The sequence below is a fragment of the Sebastes umbrosus genome, chromosome 6 (genome assembly GCF_015220745.1).
Source record: "Sebastes umbrosus isolate fSebUmb1 chromosome 6, fSebUmb1.pri, whole genome shotgun sequence".
Taxonomy (NCBI): Eukaryota; Metazoa; Chordata; class Actinopteri; order Perciformes; family Sebastidae; genus Sebastes; species Sebastes umbrosus.
The window spans coordinates 11,818,291-11,846,014 of NC_051274.1; the positions used below are offsets into that span (position 1 = coordinate 11,818,291).

Below are 27,724 nucleotides of genomic sequence, written 5' to 3' on the forward strand. Positions count from 1 at the left end.
TCTCTTGAATCAATGCTATCTATAATGATTTTATGGCACTTTATCAGTCTGAAGCAACATGTTGCATCAGTGAACAAGCAGCCCTGCCACGTTGGACCCCTGTGTTTTCCCTCCAGAGACTCTCCAACATGTCTGATTTCTTTATCATGTTGTCAGAGAATGAGTAATCCCATTAATTCCGCAGAAAATCATAGATAATAAAAAATATGGTCTGCAGAAAATGCGATGTAAAAATAGATCTTGAGATTTATTAATTCATCTTCACATTGTAAGGCGAAACATTGCCTGTTTTTGTAAGGCAGTACAGGTTACAAGGCACAATTTATTCCATCAGTTAAACCATGACAAAGTACTAAACAAAAAATATAATATATATTGTTTTTAAAAACCAATACAACATATTATTGGGAAACTTCCTCGGTGTGTCTGCCTGTGACTTTTATAAAGTGGCACCACAGAGTTCACTATTTGTACCAAGAATCAATTTGACTTTTGTAAATATGTATTTTCCAGTACATAAAACAAACCATATATAGTCTTGTCACAGAATGTTTAAAAGCTGGACTTGTTCAAGTGATTTCCTTTAGCTTTGATAAAGTTCCTGACTGAAAGTTGACACAATTTTATCACTAATGAACATAAAATAAAATACTGTGCAACACTAAATAGAAATACGCGACAATGCAAGGCCTGTTGTAACATTCATAAAATACTGACATGATCACGCCACCATGTCTAACATGAGCCTTACTGCACACACTGAGGTCATGCTAAAGGAAGTGATGTTACCCAATAATAAACTACATATATACAACAATGTACGTCTTCCTACGCCTCGATCTTACAGAAGTACAGAATGAGAGGACAGTTTTGATGCTTATAGTTTTTGTCTAGCTTTCGCTGAGCTGTGGAGCTCAACCAAAGCTGCAACAAATAGATCCCTGAAGAAAAACAGCAATCTGCAAGGGACATCTTTGCAATTATATTCTATATATTTATTATTTCAGTCAAGTTGACAGCTTCAATGCTCATTATGTATAAACTTAACATATAAAGACCCTGGTTTAACACCGTAAAAAAGCTGAAGGAATCAGGGTTCAGAGGATTGTTAGATGGCCTCTTGCTTTGTAATAGTAGGCTGAGGGATGGAGGTGGGCTGCTTGGGCACGGTGGCTATGACCCCCTGAGCCAGTTTATAGTGTTCTGAGCTGGAGGCAGTAGGCGGAGACGGGATCGGAGTTTCAGGAGTGGCTGAAAAGTAGAACACAAAAGGAACAGGAGCGAGTTTAGAGGGAGAAACCGCATCATAAGCAGGTGTATATTTACCATTCTGTGGTATAACATGTCTTGGGGGCAAAAACAGTTTTCGGATGAGGAATAAGCACTTTTGTGAAATTTCTCAGAGCATTAAACATGTTAAGAAAGAATAACAGACGTTCTCTTTGACGAAATAAGCCAGATTAGTTGCCATAAAGAATTTAGAGGATTATTCTGCCAAGCCTGTTTGTCCTTCCAGCTACCTGACTAGGCTGCACATGGAGCTGGGTGAGGGAGGTTTGACCGTCTCTGTTAATGATTTCAATTCACTTAGATTAATCTTTCTGATCAAACTTGGATGGTCAAAAAATATTGCAGTTCTTCTACTTTATGTCAATGAAAAAAAACTCAATGTTTAAAGCTACAGTAGGGAGAATATTTTTGGCATCATTGGACAAAAATTCCATAATAACCTTTCAGCATATTTTAATTCAAGTGTTTGTAGAGATAACTACACTCATCTTCATGGCTCTGTTTTCAGGCTTTAAAAAAATCTAGCCCCGTGACGGGAGACTTTGGCCAATCACAGGTCATCTCAGAGAGAGAGCGTTCCTATTGGCTGTTCATTCAACGGAGGCAGCTGTCAATCACTCGCGAACTACGATCAAACGGTCAAACTAGGCAGCACTGATCAAATATGAATTAATATAATGTTATTGTAATGCCTATTTCTCACCTCAAATGTTTTCCGAAACATCTTGTAGTGCACGGTTTAGCTGTAAAATGAGAAAGTTTGCTCCCGCTGGTTGGCGGTGTTTGGTATTTCCTCAACTTATCTCAACATGGCTGCCGGGTCACAAACTTTCTCATTTTACAGCTAAACAGTACACAACAACATGTTTCTGAAAACATTTGAGGTGAGAAATAGGCATTACATTAACAGAATATTGATTCATATTTGATCAGCGCTGCCTAGTTTGACCGTTTCATTGGAGTTTGTGAGTGATTAACAGCTGCTCAGAGACGGCAAGGCTCCAGCTCGGCTCTGATTGGTTGTTTTCTCCTGTCTGTGAAATCTTGCAGATGCCATTAGGGGAGCACCGGAGGACACAAAGGTACATGATTTCTTTCAGATTACCTGTCTCATGTACTACTGTCAAGATATAGTGACCATTTTATATAAATAATTTTTTTGAATCATATTTGCTCCAATTCTACCCACTGCTGCTTTAAGATGAACACGGAGTAATCATCTTAGATGCCACAACAGTTGTACTTCACATTTATGTTTTGTACTTACAGATTTGACCGTTATGGATCGCCGTTGGGATGTTGCTGGTCACTATAACATTGCTGCTGAGGTGCTCCTGAACCAGGTGAGGGTGCAGAGAATGAGGAGCGTGTGGAGCCTCATTGGCAGAACCTGAAAGACACGCAAAATACAGTCTTAATTTCTACAGCATATCTGACCGCACAAAGAATGCCACGCTCCTCTCTATCGTCTATTTTGTTAATACACGTGGATTCTGCATACTGACCCAAAGCTTTTAAGATCAGCGGTCGTGGTTGTATACAAATGATCTCACCTCCGAGAAGCATTTCTTGCAGCAGGTTGTCGATCTTGGCCATGCCAAAGAGTTTGACAAACTGGATCTGCTCGATCATCTGCCAGGTGATGCTCTGTAGCGTCGGCAGCAGCAGCAGCAGCTCCCCGAAGCGGCCCCGGGAGTCGTACTGCCTGTCGTTGATGTAGTCCTCTAGGCTGACCTGGACTTGGTATCGCATCCGCTTGATCTTTCCAGGGTCACTCAGACCTTTAGCATCTGTGGGCAAATAAAGGCAGGGGGTGTTTACAAAGAGAAGTGTGATAATGAGTTGTAACTTTTCGTCTGTGTACGGCGTCTGCTAGAATACTTCTCACTGATGTTATTGGCTTGAAACGTAGCACAACACAATCCAAAAGATTAGTCAGTACCTGGGTCAAAGAAAACTATGGCTTTCAAGCAGGCGTATTCATTGTCGTCTATCTGGAGCTCCTGGAAGGGAAGCACCAGCTCATCCAGGATTCTCACCGCCACCCGGCCCACCTCCAACTCCGGGCAGTTTCTGGAAATGATGTGGTCATTTCCTGCAGGAGCATCACATTTTAGTTTTAGTGCATGAGGAGACTTTTTGTAACACATTTGGGCAATAAGAGTGTGGTAAAACACTCCTTTGTGTGTCAGTTTTACCTAATAAGAGGATGTCTTTGTAAAGCATGGACCTCTTTGCAGCGCCGAGCAAGAGGTGTTCTCCAGCGTGAGCTCGCAGCAACGCCACCTGAAACACAGCAAATGTATTGACTTATTAGCTGTGTGATAGAAAAGTCTGCAATCTTCTACATGTTCAAAGATAGGGCTGTCAAAGTTAACGCAATAATAACGCAAATTTGTTTTAACGCCATCATATGAAACTAGAAAACCTAAGGAATCCATTTGTAGCAACCATATCGGGCTTGTCGCAAGGGAGGTTAAATAACGCTCCAAACTTGCACAAAATTTTGGCGAGCAAAAACTGTCATGGCCATTTTCAAAGGGGTCACTTGACCTTTGACCTCAAGATATGTGAATGAAAATGGGTTCTATGGGTACCCAGGAGTCTCCTCTTTACAGACATGCCCACTTTATGATAATCAGATGCAGTTTGGGGCAAGTCATAGTCAAGTCAGCACACTGACACACTGACAGCTGTTGTTGCCTGTTGGGCTGCAGTTTGCCATGTTATGATTTGAGCATATTTTTATGCTAAATGCAGTACCTGTGAGGGCTTCTGGACTATATTTGTCATTGTTTTGTATTGTTATTTGATTTCCCATAATAAATATATACGTATGTTTTCATAAAGCAAGCACATTTGCCCGCTCCCATGTTGATAAGGGTATTAAATACTTGAAAAATCTCCCTTTACGGTACTTTTTGAACAGATACAAAAATGTGTGATTATTTTGCGATAAATTGCGATTCAATATTTTAATCAATTGAGAATATTTTAGAGTTCTATCCTTTTCTAAAAAAGTCTCACTGAAGAGCGAAAAACTCTAGAGGAAGACACTGGCTCCCTCACTGATATAACATCAGCAAATCAGTTACCAAGGCCTGGTGATCACACTGTTAATGATTCAGCACTTTTTTTCGAGGAGGGATATAACTTTAAAACCAGCTCATCATATTCTAACTCGGGATTAAAATACATTAACCACTCTGGTTGAAGAGTTTGAGATTTTAAAGTTTAAACAAAAAAATCATTTTTTTTAAATGTTTTTTTTAAAATCCTTTTTTAACTCTTTTTTTAGGTATTTAGGAAGAACCTATCCTCTGAGGCTATTCCCGTGTGCTCCTGCAGCCCACGCTATGGTTTTGAGCCAACTGGTTGATGAGTGACCAGAGTGTCTATACAACTATGTACACTGTGTCTACGTATGAGTCTTACCTGGTCATCCAAGGGCAGGTCACAGAAAGCTGGGATGTACTTGGCCCACTCCACCAGGACCAACAGCTGCTGTTTCATGGACTCACACACGTCTGTGATGGCAGCGATCTTCTTGGTCCGTATGTCACCGTTCAGAATAGGAGCAGGGGAGGTGATCTAGATGCAGTGGAATCATTTAATGACACTTTACAGCTGATTGATCACAGCTAGATGCAATTCCCACAACATGATTTAGCAGGTCTTACCTGTCTTGACAGTACGTCTGCCTGGATGAGTGCATTGATGGACGGTAAACTGCTGTCTTCATAGCTGGATCTCCTGGTGCTGATTCTGTCTCTTTCATTCTGCACAGCTAAAAACAAACATGCACACACACACACACACACAGATTTATGGTATCATCACTGTCTGCTGCAGCTATTATATATATATTCTGAGAAAAATGTGCCATTTTCATGCAGGAAAACAATGAAAAATGTTTCATTTTCTCCATTTCTTTGTTGAACGCAGAGTCATTTAAAAGAAAAATGAGTCTTCCAAGGCTGTCATGTTTATCAGTATATGGCTATTATTGCCCGGAAATGTTTGCTCAGCATAAGCTGGTTAGAGACTTCAGCGCTGCACCGAGTGAACATTAACAAAGCGCTACTCTCGTGGGTATTGCAACACGTGAAATCAGTGAGGACAGCTCACACTCTGGCAGGGATTTGCTGAATAAATGGGAAATTCTCTTGTTTGTTTTTACAAAAACACATATATATTGAGTTGAAAATATTTTAAAAAAGCTCCTACCTTCTTTCTTCATGCCGGCTCTGAAGCATTTCTTCAGTCTGCAGTATCTGCATTGATTTCGCTTGTCTTTGTCCACGATGCATTGTCTGTTGAACCTGGAAAATGAGTGGATTAAGTTGGTTTGTTCTGTCGTAGAATCAAAAAAGAAACTCGAGTGGGTGAAGCAATTAGAGCTGCAACGATTGGTCGATTTAATGATTGACAGGAAATGAATTGGCAACCGTTTTGATAATCGAACAATCGTTTTAGACGTTATTTTAAGAAAAAAAAGCCCCAAAAAATAGCGGTATCCAGCCTCTCCAATGTAAGGATTTAAAGCTTTTCATCATAGTAAACTGAATATATTTGGATTTTAGACTGTTGGTCGGACAAAATATGACTCCTAAGAATATCAACTTGACCTCTGGGGAATTATAACAGGCATTTCTCATTAATAAAAATCAAGAAAATTATCTGTAGATTCGTTGCAGCCCAAGAAGCAACAACAAGTTTTCCTTTGTCTCTCTTTCACTCTCACAAACATCAGTTGGTAACCGGCTCCACTGGCAGGGCTACGTGTGCAGATCGACAGTAGCAGAGACTTCAGTGGCAGAACTGTCCTCACCTGCACGAGTACATGTGGTTTTTGCGGACGCTTCGTCTGAAGAAGCCCTTGCAGCCGTCACAGCTGGACGCCCCGTAGTGTTTGCCGGTGGCTCTGTCTCCACATATGGCACACAGGCTGCCTGCCCCCAGGTGGCCGGTGGCGTTCATGTTGGTGCTCTCAGCCGGCGAGGAGTCTGAGAGAAAGAGAGAATAAATGTCTCACCAGGTCAGTATCAGTTTTAGACATGAAACCAGTGGAAGAGTGTTTTTATAGAAGCTTAAGAAATACATTTGAGCACGAGTTTAGAGGCTGCTTCTACTCGACAAGTTGGTTTGATTTAAGAAGGTGTGAACGGCCCAGAGTGAATACAGTGATCAGCTCCATTGACGGCTGATCAAAACCAGCCTTCATGAGAACCTCAGACAGAGTCAACAGAGCATAATTGATGTCGGATTGATTGTCTCTGAAAAAGGCAATCACAGGAGACAGTTTTCGTTTCAGTCACCAGACTGGGTCAATCAATCACAGAGCCATGTCATGCTATAGATTAAAGATGACTCATGAGACACTGTTATACGTTCATATGTAATAGAGTAGAAACATGTAAGTGATGAAAAAGTTGAGTGGTAAGTAATGTTCCCTTCCTTTTTGGAGTCTCGTTGGGAATTTTAGAATCAGGATCCCAGCCAGACGTCATGGGACACTGCATATATAAATAAGTTGGTGTCATTGTGAACCTGTTTTCTTCCCTTTTAGACTCTGTGGGAACAGACCGTTTGTAACAGGAGATGCATGATATTCATGATACTCAAACTACTGCTTCATCAGAGGATGAATGTCAATGTGACACCACGTTGATCCACAAGCTGAAACAGGTTCAAATCACTTCAACCCTGCATTGAGAATAGAGCGGAGTCTCGTAAATCAAAGTCTCTCAGTGTTTTACTATCGTGCCCAGAGGTGATAAAAGAAGACCCCTGTAAAGGATCATCCCTCTGCGAGCAAATGGACAAATGACCCCTTTTTATCACTCCATGCCAGAACTCCCTCCGTCCTCTCCTGACCAAAGTTTTAAATCAGTAAAAGTTTCAAAGTTCAACGCCAGAGTTGCATATAATAGGACTCACCTGTGCCCAATGGGAGCACTTGCATGTTTTCGAACTCCAGCGTGGTATAGGCTGGGTCCAGAGCCTCGCTGTAGTCTGCCATGTCCATGTCTGCCAGTGCTTTGGACAAACAAATTCTCAACTACCTGACAGTGGGACAGAAAGACTTGTCCAAGAAGCTAATGTGCCCCTCTCCCCCCCACCCTCCTCCTCCTCCTCCTCCTCCTCCTCCTCCTCCTCCTTCCCTTCTCACACCCCCACACACCTCCACTAACCCCCCCTTTAGCCTAGCTCCGCCCAGTAACAAGGTAGCTCCCTGGCCCAGTTGAGTGTGATGGGGACCCACTGGTGTCAGAGAGGAGACCAGTGACTGACAGCAGCGACTTCTACTCCTTCCCTCGTGCTACTAACCAGAGGAGAGGTGGAGTGTCTCTCTGGTTGATGGTTAACTAGCTGCTTCAATGGTGAATCGTAGGTTTTTTTTGGTTTTTTTGTGGTGGGGAAGAGATAGCACAACTTAGATATCTGACATCTCTCCTTGGTTCTCTTGTCAGTAATGCATAAGCAATTCCTTCATGAGAGCTACGTCAGGTCAATCCTTTGCCAAATCACTCCTCCGCCACTTCAATCCAGCACTTTTTTTTTACAGCCAGCACTTTCTGTAGCATGCTGTTATCACATGCACACAAATTTACAGCAGCCACATTACCTTATAAAGCAACCGAGACCAAGGTGATAAGTGACTTCACTGAAGTACAATTTTGAAGGTAGTTGTACTTGAGTATTTTCATTTCATGCCACTTTATACTTCCACTCTACTACATTTCAGAGGGAAACATTGTGCTTTTTACTCCACTACATTTATCTGATAGCCAAACCCCAAAGTCTCCTCCATAAGACACCCAGACAGACAAAATGTTTGCCCTTTCAGTATTTAGTTCACACCAGAGATGAAGAGTCTGCCACAGCAGATCCACACTGATGCTCCTCTGCACAGATATTATACAAAACACTATACAAAATATTACAGGAAACTATGAAAGCAAGCCTGAGATACTGGTTAGATCTTCTGCTATAAAACTGATCTAAGTTGCTTTACTAATTTTACTGTACTTTAATCAAATGTTACTGTAGCCTCAGTATGCTGTGCAGCTGTAATATATGAAAAAATATAAACAAATACAAATACTGGATTGGATTTGGTTGACAGATACTTAATAATAAAAGACTGATCAGGAGCAATACACATGATCAAGACATTAAATCAGATCTGTGACTGTCCAACAGTTACTTTGTCAAGATTTTACTAACAACACATACGATCATTCATACCTATATGATACATTATTATAGATGAAACTACCCGACAATATATAAAGTAGTTTAACGTTAGCGCCACTTTGGCCAACTGTCACATTAAAATACTGTTAATGCATCAATAATACATAAGTACATTTTGTTGATAATACTTATGTACTTTAAGTTGAATTCAAAGATTCTAGATCACTTATTTTTAAGTTTTATTAATTATTTTCTTAGGTTAGGGGCTCACAAATAACATACAAACATACACCCATTGAAAACCATGCAGGACTTTAACTTGAATATTTCTACTTGTGAATACTGTTTAAACCTCAGGAAACACAGTCAGATCATATCAGTCCGTCATTTTCAGACCTTCTTCCATGTGTAATACGTTGTTGGTAAATCTGAGTTAATTCCAGCATAATTAAGAGGGGAAATAACTCTTGCTAAAGCAAAGTGATGCCTTTATGTAAAAGACTTCATTGTTTGTGAAATGCAAAGTGCAGGGGCTGATCCAAAAGCTCAACCCTTGTTGTTGGAAAGGCAGCTGCATATTTAAAATGCATTTTACAAAACTAATAATGAGGGAATGGAGGAAAATAAACACACAACTAGGGTCACAAATTGGCGTGAGGCTGATCTTTAGTATATTTATTGTCACAATAAGTAACAAACTACTAGATATGATAGGCAGGCTGCAGAATTTATAGATAAACATATAACAGATACATGAGTATGGATGCAATATTGACACAGTTAAAAAACAACAACATAAAGAGCCTTAACATTGATATTTCCAGGATCATTATGTCTTATGTGAAAAAAAAGATGACACCAATATATTTATGAAATACTGTTAAATAGCATCCAGTTTCATATCAACTTAATATACACATTTGGAACATGACGGGTGGTGTTGATGAAAAGTTTGGGAGCCGCTGATGTATTACGTTATAAAACTAATTTTAGAAACACTCTTTAAAGATTTCACTGAACAGAAGGTTAAAAGTTCCTGAGTTTAAAGAAAATATGTAATTCTGAATGTACTTATTGGTTTAAATTTTATATAAAATGTAAATGGCCGCGATTTAGATTTTGCAACATGTGGAATAAGTATTCCCACATGTATTGCAAATCAAATTTAAAACACTTCTCACCAGTGACACTTTATTATAACAGCCCTGATTTAGTTTACGCAATATATAAATATAATGGCATATTAATACACAATGACGCACTATAATGTTGTTTTAAACAGACATAAGGACATTTTATGTGTTAATTAATGTATTTATCAACTATTACAACTCTCATGAAGCCTACTTGGTTTGTAAACAGTTAATGAATTATTGGCAATATAAGTTGTAATATTAGTTTTAATAATATTGTATATGAGTATGTACTATGACGTATGTAATAAACACAAAATGTTTGTATATCTGCTTACAACCACATTATAATTGAAAATAAACAACATATTAAGTATTCATACTGCTTATAAATGCTATTATAAATGCTATAACAGCTATTATAGCTAGCTATTATTTGAAATCATGAAATGGTTAAATATTGCTAATAGAGTTACGGTTTAGCAGCAGCTCATGTGTATAAATGGCGACAGACTATTTACAGATGTTTGAACATACTAGAGACCAGTAGGTCCAGGTTTAATACAAGGCATACAGTAGTAAAAATGTTTTCAATGAATTCATAGGCTATGGTTCTTTTGGGTCTAAATCCGTCAATATTTATAAAAACTCAATCTGCTTGTGAAGGCCAAGAGATGTAGGTGAAATCTCCGGAGAAAATCCAGTAAGTGGACCTTCAGTTCGAAATTTTTGATCAAACTAATGAACTTGAGCACATGTATAAAGCCACCTGTGAATGGTTTGTAAATCATATAATCATAAATCATTAGATGTCTTTACAGCTATGTTATACTGTGATATCAATCATTCACTAACTGTTAATACCCCAGTTATGGATGCTTCTCAGGAGGAGTTATAACCGTTCACAAATACATTTATAAACACTTAAAATGTACTTATATCTGGTTACATCTACATAAGAATAGATTATAAACAATTTATCAAGTGTTTATACACTGCTTTTAATGCTAAATAGAGGAAATTAAAGCAACATGTTACCCATTCATCTACTATATGAATTTGTCCAATCTGCAGTAAAATGTGTCACTTTTTAAGTGAAAATTAAATGCTAAAATAATTTATTGCATATGAATTTGGTCAAAAAGCACACTCCTGAATGCTGAATCTGATTGTTCCCAAAAAAATAAATGATCTGCTTGCGCAAAGTGTCCACCTCCGACATGTCACACAGCAAACAGTAGTCTTGTATTTGAAGAGAAAGTGCCAGTACATAGCAGTAGGTCAACGATCCCGAGTTCGAGCTGGACCTCAGAAGCAGTAAAACCCATGTAGGTGAACTTGTTAACTATACACTCAAATTATACTGGGAGCTCATAAAATTATTTTTCTTCCAGCAGGCAAACACCATAACATTCCCAGAGGCTCCTGTGCATGATGCTGAGATGATCTGTTCAATGATTATACTGACAAAAAACCCCTCTTACAGTAATCCAATCAGAAATGAAAATGGAAGTGATCAACCTGTGATTAAACCTACAGAAACTGTTCTTTTCACTCTGTCGTAGATTTAGATGCACTGATATGAAGATCATTAACAACCTGATTAACTCAATCAGGTTCAATGATTTGTGTTCAAAAAATGATTAGCAGCTTCTTTACTACAACGCTCTCAGATGATTACTCTTCTGCATCAAACTGTGCAGCTCAATTGGAGCATGTTGTTTCACTTGTGTGTACAGAGGTCACCCATTACAACATTTTCTCATGTTCGATCCGTGCTGCTCGTCTGCAATGCCCATATTTGCTCAAGAAGTGTGCTGATTATTTCAAAGCAGGGGGGGAGGGGGTGAGGATGGGGAATCAGTGTGGAGCTATGAATGAGTCACTCAGAGCAAATCTTATCTACCCCGTCATTAAAGTGCTTTTATCGCTGCTCCCATCTTAAATTTCTGTGAACTCCTCAAGGAACAGTCGTATATACAGGACTATAAAGTATAATCTGCACGGTTACAGCTTTCTTAATCATGAACTGGCAAACTGTTCTGATGTGTTAGATAGAGGGCAGGTTAGCTCGAAATTCTCCCCATAACTTATCTGCATTTTGAGGTGGGGGGTTTGTCTTATTATACTGTACCTACATTCCCAAAGTACACAGGCTGGATTGACACGTGCAGGAGGCTATAAAACGCGAAGACCTATGAACAGAATAAAGTTATAGCCGCGGTTTATTCTCCTGACAAATTCTAAAGTGGTCACCGTATTCATAATGTAAAACCATAGACTGTTAAATGAAGCTGAAGATCAAACTTTCAGCGCCTGCTGCTATCCGGAAAAATATCTTCATAATTCTAATGCCTGTCTAAATAATTAATAATCCTAAAGGCAAAGCTTGACACTTTGAGGAATACTTTTATTCCCTTTCTTGCCGAGAGTTAGATGAGTAGACTGATATCACTCTCATATTCATATGCTAAATATGAGAACACTCAAGCCCCCATGAATAGCACCGGGCTTTGAAGCAAATTTTCGTAGTGGTCAAACGGTGGTACTACAACTTCCATGTCCGCCACGGGATGCCATTGGGCCCAAAAAAACTTTTTTCCATAGACTTACATTGGGAAAGAGACGTCTGTAACTCAGCGGATTTTTTTGAGGAAAGTCCTCTTCCTAGTCCGAACACTCTAATAGCCCTTATTTAAATCATTAGGTCCTAAAATGCACTAATAGCTGAATCCAGAGTTATTTTCCTCCCTCCGTTCATGTGAATGAGACCCAGACAGAGGCTGGACTGAGGGCTGGGAGGCGGAGTTAAAGGAAACGCTACTGCGCCTGCTCTATGGGCCCAATGGATGCGGAAGATCGCCAGATCATCTGGGTACTTTATCACTCGGCAGTCAAGCCATTTTGGCTTCATGCGCCACTGAGCAACTCTCATAGGAATGAACGTGGGAGCCCGCCTCCAACGCTGTGTCCAGTTCTCTTTATACATCCATGAGCCTACTGTGGAGTCATTTCACTCAAAACCACAATTGTCAACCTTATGGTGGCACTAGAGCAAAAGTCCTGGGATCCCCAAAGTCACTAGGATTCATCATGTGGGAACCATGAATGTCCAAACTTTCATGGCAATCCATCCAATAGTTGTTGAGATATTTCAATCTGGACTAAAGTGGCAGACCGACCAATAGGCCAACCTTGCAATCCTAGACCTGTGTAGCCAGTGTGACTAAAGATGACATGCAATGTAAATTTTTGATGGTCTAATAGTCATAAATAAAAATTTTCTTTCAACTACCATTAAAGGGATAGCTCAACATTTAACAACGAGAGTTAGATGAGAAGATTGATACCACTATCAGGTACCTGTATGGTAAATATGAAGCTGCAGCCAGCAGCAGACTAGTTTAAATGGTAAATGGACCTGGACTTATATAGCGTTTTTCTAGTCTTCCGACCACTCAAAGCGCTTTACACTACATGTCAGTATTTACCCATTCACACACACATTCATACACTGATGGCAGAGGCTGCTAAGATGCCAACTTTGCCCATCAGAATGTAATCTAAATACTCATTCACACACCGATGGCTATGCCTTCGGGAGCAATTTGGGGTTAAGTGTCTTGCTCAAGGACACAGCGACATGTGAGGGGCAGCCGGGGATCGAACCACCGACCTTCCGATTGGTGGACAACCTGCTCTACCCTCTGAGCCACAGCCGTTTAGCTTTGCATAAAGACTGGAAACTGGAGGAAAAATCTAGCCTGGCTCATCCAGAAGTTAACATAAATGCCCCTACCAACACGTCTAAAACTCACTAATTATATCTTGTTTGTTTAATCTAAACAAAAACCAAAGTGAGAGATCCAGTGCTAAGCTAAGCTAAATAGCTGCTGACTGTAGCTTCATATTTAGGCAACCATAAGTCATGATAGTGCTATCAATCTTCTCATCTAACTCTCAGTATTGAGTGAAATCTCTCCACAACTATTGGATGGATTACCATAACATTTCGTACAGACATTCGTGTTCCTATCAGGATGAATTGTAGCCTATACCAACTTTGGTGATCTCTTAACTTTTCATTCTAACGCCATCATCAAGTCCGCAAAAGTAATAACATTCCCATCAACCTCAGTTGTGCTTTCTTCAATGCTAATTAGCACATTTTAGCATGTTAACATGCTAAACTAAGATGGTGAACAGGGTATACATTAAACCTGCTAAACATCAGCATGTATTATTTAGCTCAGAGTGCCACTGTGCCTATACCCTACTGGCATGACTATAGTTTTGTATTAGCTTAACATGATCTTTCTGCAACAACAGATTGTACAAAATAAGATGATGATACATTTTTATTACAAACATCTTATTTAAATATAGGACATTCTAAATCATTAAAGAAGTTAAACATTGCTAATAGGGTTAAGTAGGCTAATTAGCAGCATGTGGTTGGAACTAAATACTTTCAATGTGTGGAGGTCAAAATTTAGAACAGCTTTACAAGATGATGTGAGATAGGACTACTTAACGGTTAAAACACGTAAAGAAAATGAAAATAGGACAGGTGGGCTAATATACTTAGTGTTTTAGTAAAAAATTACTATTTGCATAGTAAATAATACAGACAACTATTACTGTATATCTGCATATCACAAGATGGAACTAAGTTATATTAACTTTTAGTGTTATGCAAAATTATTAAATTTGATTATAGCCTATATTTTTTGTCCGTGTCGCATGTTGGATTCAATCTATATCTTTTATTTTGGTTTTCTTCTTTTGTGTATGTGTGTTTTTTGTTTTGGTGAATATTTGGACAAGTGTGTTATGTTGTTTAAGGCAAAATCAAATCAAATCATAGTTTCATTATTTTTGTCTTATAGTAATGTTTGTGAGCACAAAATGAATAGGTGATAAGCAGTAACTTTTGCGCAGTACTTTGATAATGGCTGTTGCTGACAGCGACTACCTGATATTTAGCAGTTAAATACTTGCTAAATACAGTTACGAGGCTGCCATGTTGAAATGTGATGGGCCACACGGTGCTGTCTTATAATCAGTCACCCAAACTCTTGCCCTGGGGCTAAAAGTCAAAGGCTCGCTGAGACCTGATGTAACACTTGTGTGATTCTCCCCTTTCAAACTTCAAACTCCAGTTTGTGAACAAAGTCCTGTCTATCTTCTGAATAGGAATCTCCGACCACTGACCAAACTCCATTTGCAACCACTGCCTATTTGTACCTTCTCCTCAATGACTACATTTCATTTCCCCAAGTCCGTTCTCAAAGGCAGGCGGCAGGGAAGCAACATAGTAAAAATGAAAAATGACAGGAACCAGCAGCTGGGAGGAAAAGACGATCATGGTGGCCTGGAGGAGTTAATAAGATGTGGAATATACACTGTCTGGGGACTTATTTTGTTTCTTTCTAAGAGAGCTGCACCACAGGGGAAATGTGAGTGTTTGTAAAGCACCATCCAGGAGCGTGTTAATGTTGATAAGAGTAAAACAGAAGGAGACAATGTGCTGGCTGCAGCAGATTTGAGGCTGCTGCTCTGCTCTCCTGCTGTAGATGGAGGAGATAGGTGAGTAGAGTGTCATGGCAAAGACCTTGTCAACAGATAACTATCTGCAAATAACACAGCTTATGCAAGCCCCTGTGGCTGACCGCGGGAATATCATATTTTCTATGCCACTGGAATATTGTCAATTACTTTTATTGCTTCTAATGCCACCGATTGATTTTTTTTGTGAAGATCTAATTACCTTTTCATAAAAAATGATTTCCTAATAGTGTTACGTTAGTGTGTTTAGTCTGACAAATTGTGTTATACCTTTCTCCTGCTTTTGTAGTGGAAACTTCTTTTGTACAGCTCAGCTAAGTATCTTATTTATCATTTTCCCTGTCAATTAAAAGCACTTTATACCTCCAGTGAAGTTAATCTCTCCTCAGAGGCCTACAAACCCAAAACCAATTCATCCCCCGTAGTGCTGTTAGGTACATAGGATGTTGTGTTAAAATGACAAATCTAATCATGGATGTAATCAGGTTACCGAAACAGATCTTTGAAGAGGTCTTTCCATGTTAATTAAAAAGATAAAAATGTACTGTAAAATGTTTTTGGTTCCTTTTCAGCCATGTAACATGAATTTTTTAAGGGGATGTTTATCTGTGTTTTATAAAGATGATTTCAATAAATTGAAAATGGAAAGACGTTGAAATCAGATCTTTTCTCTGAAAGAGCAGAAGAGTTGTCATATTATCCTCACCCATGATGACTATTTGGTCTCGGGGTAATGATAAACCGCTTAGTGCCTATTTAGTTGTTCAGTATCTCATAATATTACGGGGTGATAAAAATGTAAGTAAATAAATGAGGGGGTTGTGCAGTTGGCGAAGAATAATATAATACTACGATTTTTTTTGTTGCTTTTTATATTATTTCTTACAGTGTGCTGTCTTTGTGTCCAAACTGTCCTTGTAGTAACAATGAATTGCAGTGCATTTCTTTTCAGAAACTAACTTTTGAGTAACTTTGTAGTTCTCATGCACAACACTTACAATATTTCTTCATGTCACATATTTATTCTTAAGGCCAAAATAACCCTTCAACAACACATACACTATGTAATGTTTCAAGCTGAAGACAATATTCTCAAGATAAAATCTTTCATCTACAAAAACAGGCTTCATCTTGTTACACGTCCCGTCAGACTGAAAAACTCAAGTAGCCTCTGTGCCACCAAATAAGTAAACAATTGCATCAATAAACACGAAGAGCCATGCAAGACGTAAATCAATCACAGTGTGTGATAAGGCTCTGTAATCATTAACTCTGTTTTGCTGAGAATTCATTTTGACTGCTGGCCCGATCCCCTCTGTCAGCAGCTCTGCTCTGAGCACTTTTATCTCTCTGATTCTCTATGAGGTCCTTCAGTCAGCAGACAATCAATAGACATTTAACCTCCACAGTTTGAATAACAAGGCACTAAATATTTGGGACTTCAACAGTGTCCTGTCAGCGCACGCCACACGTGGCCTAAATCAAAGAGGACCTCATCCAAAATTAAAATCTAATTAATACCATCCAAAATATTTCTAATTATTTGTGATTTTTTTTTCTTAATTCAAGAATGCAAACACATTATTTGTCTGATGAGCAGCCTGCTGACTACATCAGTTAACGCTGACGCCTCTTCTTTGGTTGGACAGTTTAAAAACTCCATCGGCTCATTTTTCCTCAATGTTCATTCGCTGCCGTCTTTCTACCTGCTTGACGTCACATGCTGCTCTCTTCTGATCTCGTTCTGTCTGAACAAACAACCTCTGTCGTCTGATCACGCTCTCATTTTTTATTTCAATGTCACAGGCCTTACAACGATAGTGCTGGAAGAAGTATCCAAATCCTTTTTCTTAAACCAAGAAGCAACACCACAGTGAAATAATACTCTATTACAAGGAAAAGTACTATAAAAGTACAAAATGTCAGCAAAATGTGGATGGGCATTCAAATTGCAGCTGCAGACCTCTGCAGTGGTGTATTCAGACCATTTACTTTAGTAAAAGTAGCAATACTGAAATATTAAATAAAAAATAAAATAAAAAATATTATTTCTATGTTAACTTCATGTTAAAATAAATGTAAGGAGCATTTTAATGTTGTAGCTCATTTTAACTACATTATAAACAGTTGGGTCTGCAGTCTATAACAATAATGGCTGTCAAAGTTAACGCGATAATAACGCGTTAACACAACTTTCTTTTAACGGCACTTATTTCTTTAACGCATTAACACAACTTGCGATTTATAGGTTGTAGCGGCCTCAGTTTTAAAGCTAGAGTAGAGATACTGGTATCATATGAAAGTAAAAAACGGTATCCATTGGTACCAACCATGTCATACTAGCTTGACAAGGAGGCTAAACAACGCTAAAAACTTGGCCATTTTTAAAGGGGTCCCTTGACCTCTGACCTCAAGATACGTAAATGAAAATGGGTTCTGTGGGTACCCACGAGTCTCCCCTTTACAGACATGCCCACTTAATGTTAAAGCTGAAGTAGGTGAGATTGGAGCAAATTTGTTTAAAAAAAGTTATTTTTATAAAACGGTCGCTGTATCCTGACAGTAGTATATGAATGAGGGTAACCTGTAAAAAATCATGTGCCTCTGTGTCCTCCGGTGCTCATAACGGCATCTGCAAGATTTCACATACCGGAGGAAAACAAGCAGTAAAATCTGATCTGATGTCTGCTGTCCGTCTGCTGTCTATGAGAGCCGGCTGTCAATCACTCGCAAACTCCGACCAAAAGGTCAAACTAGGCCGCGCTGATCAAATATGAATCAATATTCTGTTACGTTAATGTCTATTTCTCTCCTCAGATATTTTCAGAATCATCTTATAGTGTACTGTTTAGCTGTAAAATGAGAAAGTTTGTGACGCCGACGCCATTGTGAAATCTGGTGAAGGAACACCAAGTACCGGTCACATGACCGGAGCACAGCCAATAGGAACGCTCTCTCAATGAAATGACCTGTGATTGGTCAAAGTCTCCCGTCACGGGCTAGATTTTTTAAAGCCTGAAAACAGAGCCATGAGGAGGTGCAGATGTCTAGTTTTCTCTCATAACACTTGAATTACAATATGCTGAAAGGTTATTATGGAATTTTTGCCCAATGATGCCAAAAAATATACTGCCTACTGCTGCTTTAATCACATGCAGTTTGGGGCAAGTCATAGTCAAGTCAGCACACTGACACACTGACAGCTGTTGTTGCCTGTTGGGCTTCCGTTTGCCATGTTATGATTTGAGCCTATTTCTTATGCTAACTGCAGTACCTGTGAGGGTTTCTGGACAATATGTTTCATTGTTTTGTGTTGTTAATTGATTTCCAATAATAAATATATACATACATTTGCATGAAGCAAGCATATTTGCCCACTCTCATGTTAAGTATTAAATACTTGACATTCTCCCTTTAAGGTTAATTTTGAACAGATAAAAAATGTGTGATTTATTTGCGATTAACTATGGACAATCATGCGATTTATCGCGAATAAATATTTTAACCGATTGACAGCCCTAATAACAATGCACCATATTTTATAAGTTCATCACAAGTTTTGTTGCATATGAAATGAAAAGAAGTCAGAACTAAAGCTGTCAGGTAAATGTAGTGGAGTAAAAAGTACAATTTTCAAGTAGCATAAAATGGAAATGCTCAAATGAAGTTCAATTTTAATCAAGTCCAGTACATTATGTACTTTGTTCCTTTCCACCACTGAGTAAAGTACCTCAAAATTAAACTTGAGCGTACTTAGTTACCTTGTACCACTGCCAGTCAGCCGACATGAAATCATTACTTACTACTGCCATCATGTGGACACACACAGCACACAAAGCCCACAATCAATTCACTGTCCAGTTAACCAGCCTCATACTAGAATGTTTCATCCACAAACTGTTGAATCACTGAGTCAGCCTGCGTCCAAATTATTCATCACATAGAAATTCAATAATTGGGGTTGCCAAGATATTGTAACCTAATATACTTTAATTAAATATTTTCCTCAACGAGGCAGCTCTTGTAAACAGTCAACATTCAAAGCTTTCCTCTCTTAAAACACTTCTACAACACATTTCTTTTGAAAAATTCAAGCAGCAGTAAACCAGAAACACACAACACTATTGTATTAATTTTCCCATCAGCACTGCGTTTGGTCTGTTATTTCCCAGCAGCTTTACTTCCCACAGCTCCACGGTTTTAACGCGCAAACAGCAGCTTGTTGTTCGCCCTCGATTCTGGAATAATCTGCCCGACTCTCAAAGCTCTCTCTGTTTCCGTTGCCTTTACCTGGCTCGGTGAAGTGCAGCGTTCCATCCTGGCCATACATCCCTCTGAAGGCCGAGCCTTGACAGTGAGCCGGCCAGCTGAGCGAAGGCCCATGAGCCTCAGCGGCTCTCTCAGGCCCGGCCAGGCTGAGGCAGGCTGGGAGGAGAAGCAGGGCCACTGTTACTGGATAGTGCTGTTTGCCGGGGCCACCGCCGACTGTAAGGGCCAACAGCACCCAGGGATAATCCCCCTAATGCCTGTCACAATGAGATTTGATTGGAGACTTGAACACCAGGATTAATAGTGTCAAGCGAACGGCGTGTAATACCTACCCTCCAAACAGGCTGCTAATTGGGCTTCCTGCCTCTGATAAACACCGGAGAGGCACATCTAGATCATATTTTTATTACAGTACAGATTCGATTTCACTTCATTAGCTGAGTGATTTGTTCGCCAGGACACTGTCACTTTTCTATAACACAAGCTTAATACTTTGTATACGGCTATTTTTTTTTAATCTTATTTTATAATAAATTATTTCAGAGATCAAGTTCATGTTATACAACATGATGACTAAAGAGAAAGCAAAAGCAGACTGCCAATGACACAGAGAGATTACAGTATTACCAGAGAAAGTTGAAACAAAGCCATACCAGTCACAGAGTCAACATTCAAAATCAGTTAATCCAGATGATACACATTGAGAAAAAGAAACCTCTGCAAAAGAAATATTGTAGGCTATAATATAATGTATAATATATCTGCTGATAAGGATTTGATCTGTTAACACCTCATGAATTTTGGCTGGTTATAATGGAATTGTGTTTATGGAGAGATCCCATGATAACTTGGTGTTTCATTTTTGATTCATCATCAAAAAACAGCGAAAGGCCCTGAAGTTAAAGGGGTCTTTGGTCTTAAACATTTTGAAAGTGGGTAGAAATATGTGTAAAAGCACTCCATTTACATCAGAAAGGCCCAAATGTTATATAAGTATATGCTTATATGGGTGTTTTGTAAAGTAGCTGCTTATTGAGTGAAAATGAAGCAGTAATGTCAAGTGTCAAAGCACTAAAAAAAGAAATTAGTGGTGCAAGTTCAAGACTGAATGAGAATCATTCACAATTAAACATTATTGCAGCTTAATACATGTTGTGTGCAGGTTTTTTGTGCACCCAGGTCACTGGGAGTAGGTGTACACCAGTGTGTGTGTGTGTTTGTGTGGTTGCATGTGTAGTGAGGGCCATTAACGTATTAGTACCCATGGTCATAATAATCCGTCTATACTTCCTGAAGATTTAAGAAGATGTAACCTGTTCAAATTAATTAACTGATTCAGTCAGTATTAATTTAACTGGTGCTGTATGACGCTAGGTCAAAGAATGATTTCCATGTTGAAGTCCAAACTACAGCAGTTCAGTGTGTCTGTTATAAAACTTTCACTGCATTAAGAGCTCATAGACATTTTTGAAAATTGATTAAAAATCAGGGTGTTACAGGTTCTGTAGTTGTGTTAACAGTCAGCAGGTTCTTTCAATGGAAAGAAACACCTTTAATCCGTGGTGGAATATAATTAAGTGCAATTACTCAATTACTGTACTTAAAGGGACTGTTTGTAACTTTCAGAAATGCTTGTTAACAGCGACAGCTGTGGCCGTTAAGTCAACGAAAGTCAGCGTTGGGCTCGCGCTTGTGCTCGCTCTAAATAGACATGAACGAGCATCACTCAAAACAGTGAGGCGACACACGTCAGCTAAAACCACAATATCACTCTATATTTCAGCTGCTTGGCAGTAATGTTAGCTGACCAGACGAAGGTCTCTCCATGAACATGATTTAGATCTGATACTAGTGTTGGCATTTCCTGCCTCAGCGCAGGCTGAGGCAGCGGGGCTCTGCAGCGAGTTGTCATCTCGTCTCCGCCCACAGCCGGAGTGAACAGGGAGACACCGGCACCCGGTCGGTAACGAGACGACAACGTGTCACTCTGCAGAGCTCCGTCACTTCACAAGATACGGAAAACCTCTGTTGGTCTGGAGGAGCTGCAGCATTTATTTCTGCACAAACGTCCACTGTACATTCACTAGATATTCTCACAGCTAAACTAACTCTTCTGCAGTGTGTAGTGAGCGCGCGTTCACGTCTAGAGGTGGAGCGAGCTGAGCGAGAACGCGTGCGCTGTCTGAGTGCAGGCGAGCAGGCAGAGGAACAGAGGCAGCAGCCACACGCGAACGCGCATATGCGATCGCGCATGTGTCCCGACCCGGTACATTTATACGCTTAAAAAGTTACAAACAGTCCCTTTAAGTACAATTTGAGGTACTTGTACTTTACCTGTGTGCGTCTTTGTACTCATACATATTTTATACACAATACATACGATCAACTTCTAAAATATGATGCATTATTAATGACTGAACTACCCAACAGTATATAAACTTTAGATTGAAATCTTGGCAACAGCAGTTGACTAAACAATCTCTCCTTTAAGTGCTCAGAAAAACGAAAATTTGAACATTTCCATGACAACTGGGCAACTCCAAATCTGCTGAGGATGATCATATATATGATTGAAAGCTCCAGAACTGCAACTAATGTACCTTGTGGACAGTTTATAAACTAGTTATCTCCAACGTAGCGACCTAAAACATAAAAATGCTGCATAAACGCATCAGTAGTTAATACAGCCAATGCTACTATTTTGCCACCTATAATAAGTACTTTTACTTTTGCGTCATTAAGTACATTTTGCTGATAATACTTTAGTACGGCTGCTGCTTCTGCTATGTTTACTGAACTAAAACATCGCAATACTTATTCCACCACTACCTTCAGTTAAAATTGATTTTAATCAACCCAAACTTTTCAGATTCAAACATTGAATAAATGCAATACATCCTATTTTTAGCACATTGTAGGTATTGTATTATGGGTTTTCCCTTGACAAATCTTCATCATGACCCACACAGCATGCAACATACTGTATATGCCACAGACATTATTTATAATACATGCCTGAAAAAAGTTGCTGTGTTGACAAGATGATAATGTGTTTGTGAGTCTATTTTACTCAATTTGAACGGATAACTTTGTCTCTGTCACTCAGACGGAGTATATTAAGGAGCCTCTCTGTGCCCCTCTGTCAAGTCATTCAGCTTTGTAGGCAAACAGATATCCACTGAGGAGCTGTTGAACGTCTGCTGTCATGTTTACATTCACCAAGTGATTCTGCCAACAGCAGAGCTCGGGAGTTTGTCCAGGTTGTGACCGTTGGGCAATTAATCCCATATGTCTGACACGAGTTATGTGTGTTGTAGGAAGAGGAAGGTTTGTCAGCTTGTCTCTTAGTTGAGTCTAATAAGGCTGTCTTGGTACCAGACATAACTCTGATTTTGTAGCAATTAATCAAAATCTTTGACACACTTGGCTTTCATCATCATGTTTAAAATGGCAGTTGTAATCTGCTTGCGAATACAAGAGATTTTTACGATTTCAGTAGATATGACATAGAAATTTGAGCATGTTGAATTTGTAATACTTGCTAGAGTCCTAACGTCAGCACAGTTTTGAAGAAAAACTGAACAGTCATTTGCCGTTTGTTTGGACACAGAAGCATGTTATAACCCGATCTAGGCCAAAAAGAGGCTTAGTGCAGGCAGCTGCCAAAGAATGCATTTGTAACATAAATGTCCTGGTTTTGGAACATTTGTTAAGCAAACATGTATACCGGATAAACAAATCCTTTCAGAAAATGTTGTACTCAAAACAGTTCAACTCAGATGACACTTTTTTCTAGATATGGATGAAAGAGGTGGCTAAAGAGGTGACTAATAGTCACTAGTTTTAAAATCGCCATACAGTATGATACATGCATTTAAATACAATTCATTCTGTAGTCTGGACTCCTTTTTAGTTTAAAGGATGCAAGACCAAAAACAACAATATGTTTGTCCATCTATCAATACTTTCTGGCTTCCCTACCCTGTATTTGGCACACAGTCCCAAGCCCATTTGTTCCTACTGAAGACATAAATCCTTAAAACCAGGCCATGCATATATACTTTGATGTTTGAAAAAGGCTCAGTTATTTCCTAAAACAGCTGGGCATTGTAGTTTTTAGCAAACGTTTCACAAACAAGAGTAAATAGAGTGTCTGTTGGGGACTATTTTCAGCGGCGGATTAAAACACAATTGGTGCTTTAGTGAGTATAGACGGCAGCAGGATGAGGTTAAGTCAAAATATAAACTACAGTGCCATTGTTCATCATAATGAAAGAACAACAGTGTTGTTCCGTGATGTGTTTTTAATAGTTTTTGGACAAAAAGGGAGGTCCACAGTAATGATAAGGAATACATTATATATATATATATATATATATATATGGCTTCAGATACACACACAATACTTGTAAGGAGGATTGATTCATTATTGCCAGATGTTATCAATAAAAAAAACAAAGAATATCATCAGACATGTCCTCTAAATACAGATTTCAGAGGGTTATTGAAAATCTGCAATAAATATTCAGCAGCTGTACAGTATTTTACTCGCGAGGATTAACGCCAAAATCTTCAGATCGTGGTTCATGTCTTGTTGATAAAGATATTGTTATGTTGGAGGACAGTATTTTTACCAATGAATCGTTGTCATTATGTTGAATGTGTGAATGTAATTACTGGCAGTGGAATGGAAGATTTAAAGTGCCTAATAAAAACAAATTGAAATACAATACACATTGTTATATGTATGTTCTTTTTATGTATGAATTTATTGTCATAATTAAAAGAAAAACATGAATGATTATTTTTTTATTACAATTATTTTTTGCCTTTTGTCTTTAAAAAACTGAATTTATTGTTTTGCCTTGAAACATGATTTATTTAAAGGGTCGTCAAAGGGCATTTAAAATGGAGAAATTTTGTATGTCGAGTTCAACTTTGACATGCGTATTTGCATCGTTGACCATCATTTCACCAGCAGCAAACTGTCATGACAGTGCTGACCTTTGACAAAACGGAAACGTGTCCATTGCAGTCCAAAACTGAGGAGGCTAACGTAGCTTTAGCTGTGTTGCACCATCCATTTTATTTAACCTCCTCTGTTGGAGTATAAGCTGCTCCACAATAGAGGAATGGTTAGGAGACAGTTACATGACGGGGGTCAATGACACAAATACATCTTTTACATAAACTGTGTGAACTTATTGTCTGGTTAGCGACCGAGCTAACGAGCTTGTTGGCCTGCAAGCTTTCATTATCCTTCAATTAGTCTTTACTGAATACAATAATGTGCACTTCCAAGAACAAAATGTAAAGAGCGGAGTAAACAGCACAGTGCAGATTGCAACTGATGCTGGCATGTTCCCGGCTGGCTAGAGGGTTAGCAGTTAGCTCGCCAGCTACAGTAGATTACCAACTAGCCTTGTGAATAGTCACAATGTCACCAAGCTTGTAGAACAACATATTTTGCGCTGCAATATTTATATTCTCAAACATTTTTTTTCATTATATTAACTTGACTTTCAGAGATCAAGTTGCACATCATTGTGACTGTCTGATCTCATGGGGACGTTTGGATGAAGGAAGAAAACAGTGTCACAAACTGGCTAAAAAAGAAACCCATCAGTCTCAGGGCTTACAAATATCTTTACCACTGAATAACATAGAACATACAGCAACATCTATTCAAGGACAAACCAACTGTTTAGCCACATTAATCACTATTTTTTTCACTTTTTTTCTCATTTGGCCGGAGCTTTGTGAAATTTGCATCTCCTCATCCCACTGTGACATGCAAATCATTCAATGAATGACCACAGGAGTAAAAACAAAACCTCCAACTGCTGTAATAGAAGCTGTTTGTGAGAGGCAGTACTGAACAGTGAGGCCTTTGCTTTCAATGAGATATAGTTCAAACCAGACATCACAGGGGGAACGTATGTAGCCTGTAGCAGTGATGTGAAGAGAGGGTGATGGGGATTTCTGTGTTTGTACAGCATCATATACTGGAACCATAACAAAATGTAAGCTTCATCAAAGTTTCATATTTCAGGCTTTTCACAGTAACAAAGAGAATGTTTTCAGCACCTCAGGTCCAGAATAAAACCATGTCTTCCTTCATTCAGCTCCTCAAACTCCTTCCTGTATCAACTGCACCAACAACATCAAGCTCAAATCCTTTCAAATCATCCTGTAAACCCCCTCAGACTCCATGTACTCCAACTGCTCTGACATCTCAAAGAACCTCTCTACCATCATCACCATCAGGCCCAGCTCCCATGGCCTTTTTTAACAACCTCCATATCTCTGACACACCTCCTGGATTACAGCCGTGTGAAAAAGGCAGAAACAAATGGCGATGACATTTCCACCCTGAATCTGTTGTGATCCAGCGGAGCTCTGGAGCCGAACGGCTGCCGCACAAACAACCAAAAAAGCAAGAAAAAGCAAACAGCTGCCACACTCAACCTCTTTTCCACTGAAACTACCGGGTTGGTAATAAAACAAAATAATGTGTACTCACCAAATGGAAGTTCCATACTTGAACTGACTTGTGTGTTTACATTGACCATTTCGTCCTCTGCTTCCTCTCAAACGTGTTTAAAATCCACTTTTTCCTCCCTTACCATAAGGTGTAAAATGTGGAAGTTTGGTGCAGGTTGCTGTAGTGTGAAAAGGGTGTTGTTGATGCAAGGTAAGGCCGGTGTTGCTGCTGTTATCTTATTGATTTTCCTAATCTGGGCAAATGTGGGTGGGGAGGTTAAACAGTAACCAGGCTCGTATGGACACCAATCTATATAGCAGCTGTAACTAAGGCAACATGATGATAGAAACTCAAATAGACATTAAGTTATTATGTGCTTTCCCCTCTTTCTCATCACCAAACAGACGTTTCTCCAAATACAGATTGGGAGTGAGTAAGAGTGCTGAATACGAAAGAGTTTATACAAAAAGGAGAGGGAAAGCTGGAGTGTGGGGAGTGACATAAAAGACAGAGAGGAGTGGAGAATGTACTGAAGGTGGCAGCGAACAAACTGTGTATGATGACTGACGTCACCAGTTTTTATTTTGACGGAGGGGAAAATGTTGCTGTTGGATATAGAATTGAGCCTGAATCACACATGGATGACAAAACACCGACTGAAATCTAATTTAAAATTTTTTATTTCCACCGTCTCCCGGCTGAAATGGAAATTTTTCACCGGTTTCACTTCATAAAAGACAAATTTTGTACCATGCACTTCCATCTTTCGGACCCCAGGAAGACTAGCTGGTGCCATTGGTATAAGCTAATGGGGATCCTTTTTAAATAAATAAATAAATCTAATAGACATAATTTAGCCATTTCACAGGCAAGTTTTGCTCGGTCATTCTCAAAATATATTGATGGTGTTTAACATGATTTACTTGTACCACCCCGTCAATATTAGGACATATTGAGGATTCATCCCATATTGTAACAACACTGATGTTTTTATGGTCTTTATGTGGTTTACAGACTCTTCATGAATAATTCAACATTTTGTGAAATACGTCCTTTTGGCTTTCTTGCCGAGAATTAGATGAGAAGATCGATACCACTCTCTATATCTGTACATTAAATACGAAGCTACAGCCGGCAGTCAGTTAGCTTAGCTTAGCATAGGGACTGGAAACAGGGGGAAACAGCTAGTCTGGCTCTGTCCAGAGGTAACAAAAACCTCTAAAACTCACTAATTAACATGTTACCACTCATTTGTTTAATCTCTACAAAAAAAAATTGAAAAACTGACAAGTTGTGCTTTTATGGGGGGTTATGCACTGGACTATTTCTTGTCATGACTTCAGGAAAAAAATATTACAGTCACTGAAGCGCTGAGCTTGAATGCGCTTTACACTTTTGTTTTTATTGGGGAATTTGTTTGCTGGGCGAAAATGGTTTCCATATCAAATATTTTACACATTTGCTGTTAGTGGCCGAGTGTGTCTGAGTGTGTGTGTGTGTGTGTGTGTTTATGAATTGGCTGGGAGGCACAGCTGATTCCCTCATATTTCAGACCATAAAAGCTGCATTAGTCGCCTGTTTTATGGCACAGAACGTCTCTGAGGGGTAAATGGAGAGATGTAATGAGGTGAAATGCGGGACAGAAAATTTCCTGCAGCAGCAGTGAATAAACAGAAAGTAGTGAACGGCAGATTATTTACAGGGATGTGCAGCGTCATCAGTTATTTATAACTTAATTAATGTTCAGTCAGGCAAACAGACAACTGTGAATTAAACATAT

At 39.1% G+C, this 27,724-nt stretch overlaps 1 protein-coding gene across 2 annotated transcripts; it reads right to left on the reverse strand.

The window, feature by feature from the left end:
* Nucleotides 1–225: 225 nt before the first annotated feature.
* On the reverse strand, nucleotides 226–27,610 carry hnf4a (hepatocyte nuclear factor 4, alpha). Of its 2 annotated transcripts, none has more exons than XM_037773912.1 (10): nucleotides 7,231–7,396; nucleotides 6,122–6,296; nucleotides 5,518–5,612; nucleotides 4,971–5,077; nucleotides 4,726–4,881; nucleotides 3,489–3,576; nucleotides 3,233–3,385; nucleotides 2,844–3,080; nucleotides 2,558–2,680; nucleotides 226–1,251 (listed from the first exon to the last, which is right to left on the reverse strand). In XM_037773912.1, exons 1-10 carry the CDS (start codon nucleotides 7,316–7,318, stop codon nucleotides 1,109–1,111), a joined length of 1,365 nt encoding a protein of 454 aa, XP_037629840.1. In that variant the 5' UTR covers nucleotides 7,319–7,396; the 3' UTR covers nucleotides 226–1,108. The 2 variants fall into 2 exon arrangements, with proteins under 2 accessions (XP_037629840.1, XP_037629841.1); XM_037773913.1 differs by lacking the exon at nucleotides 7,231–7,396 and adding an exon at nucleotides 25,984–27,610 and having other exon boundaries at nucleotides 229–1,251.
* Between the last annotated feature and the right edge of the window lie 114 nt (nucleotides 27,611–27,724).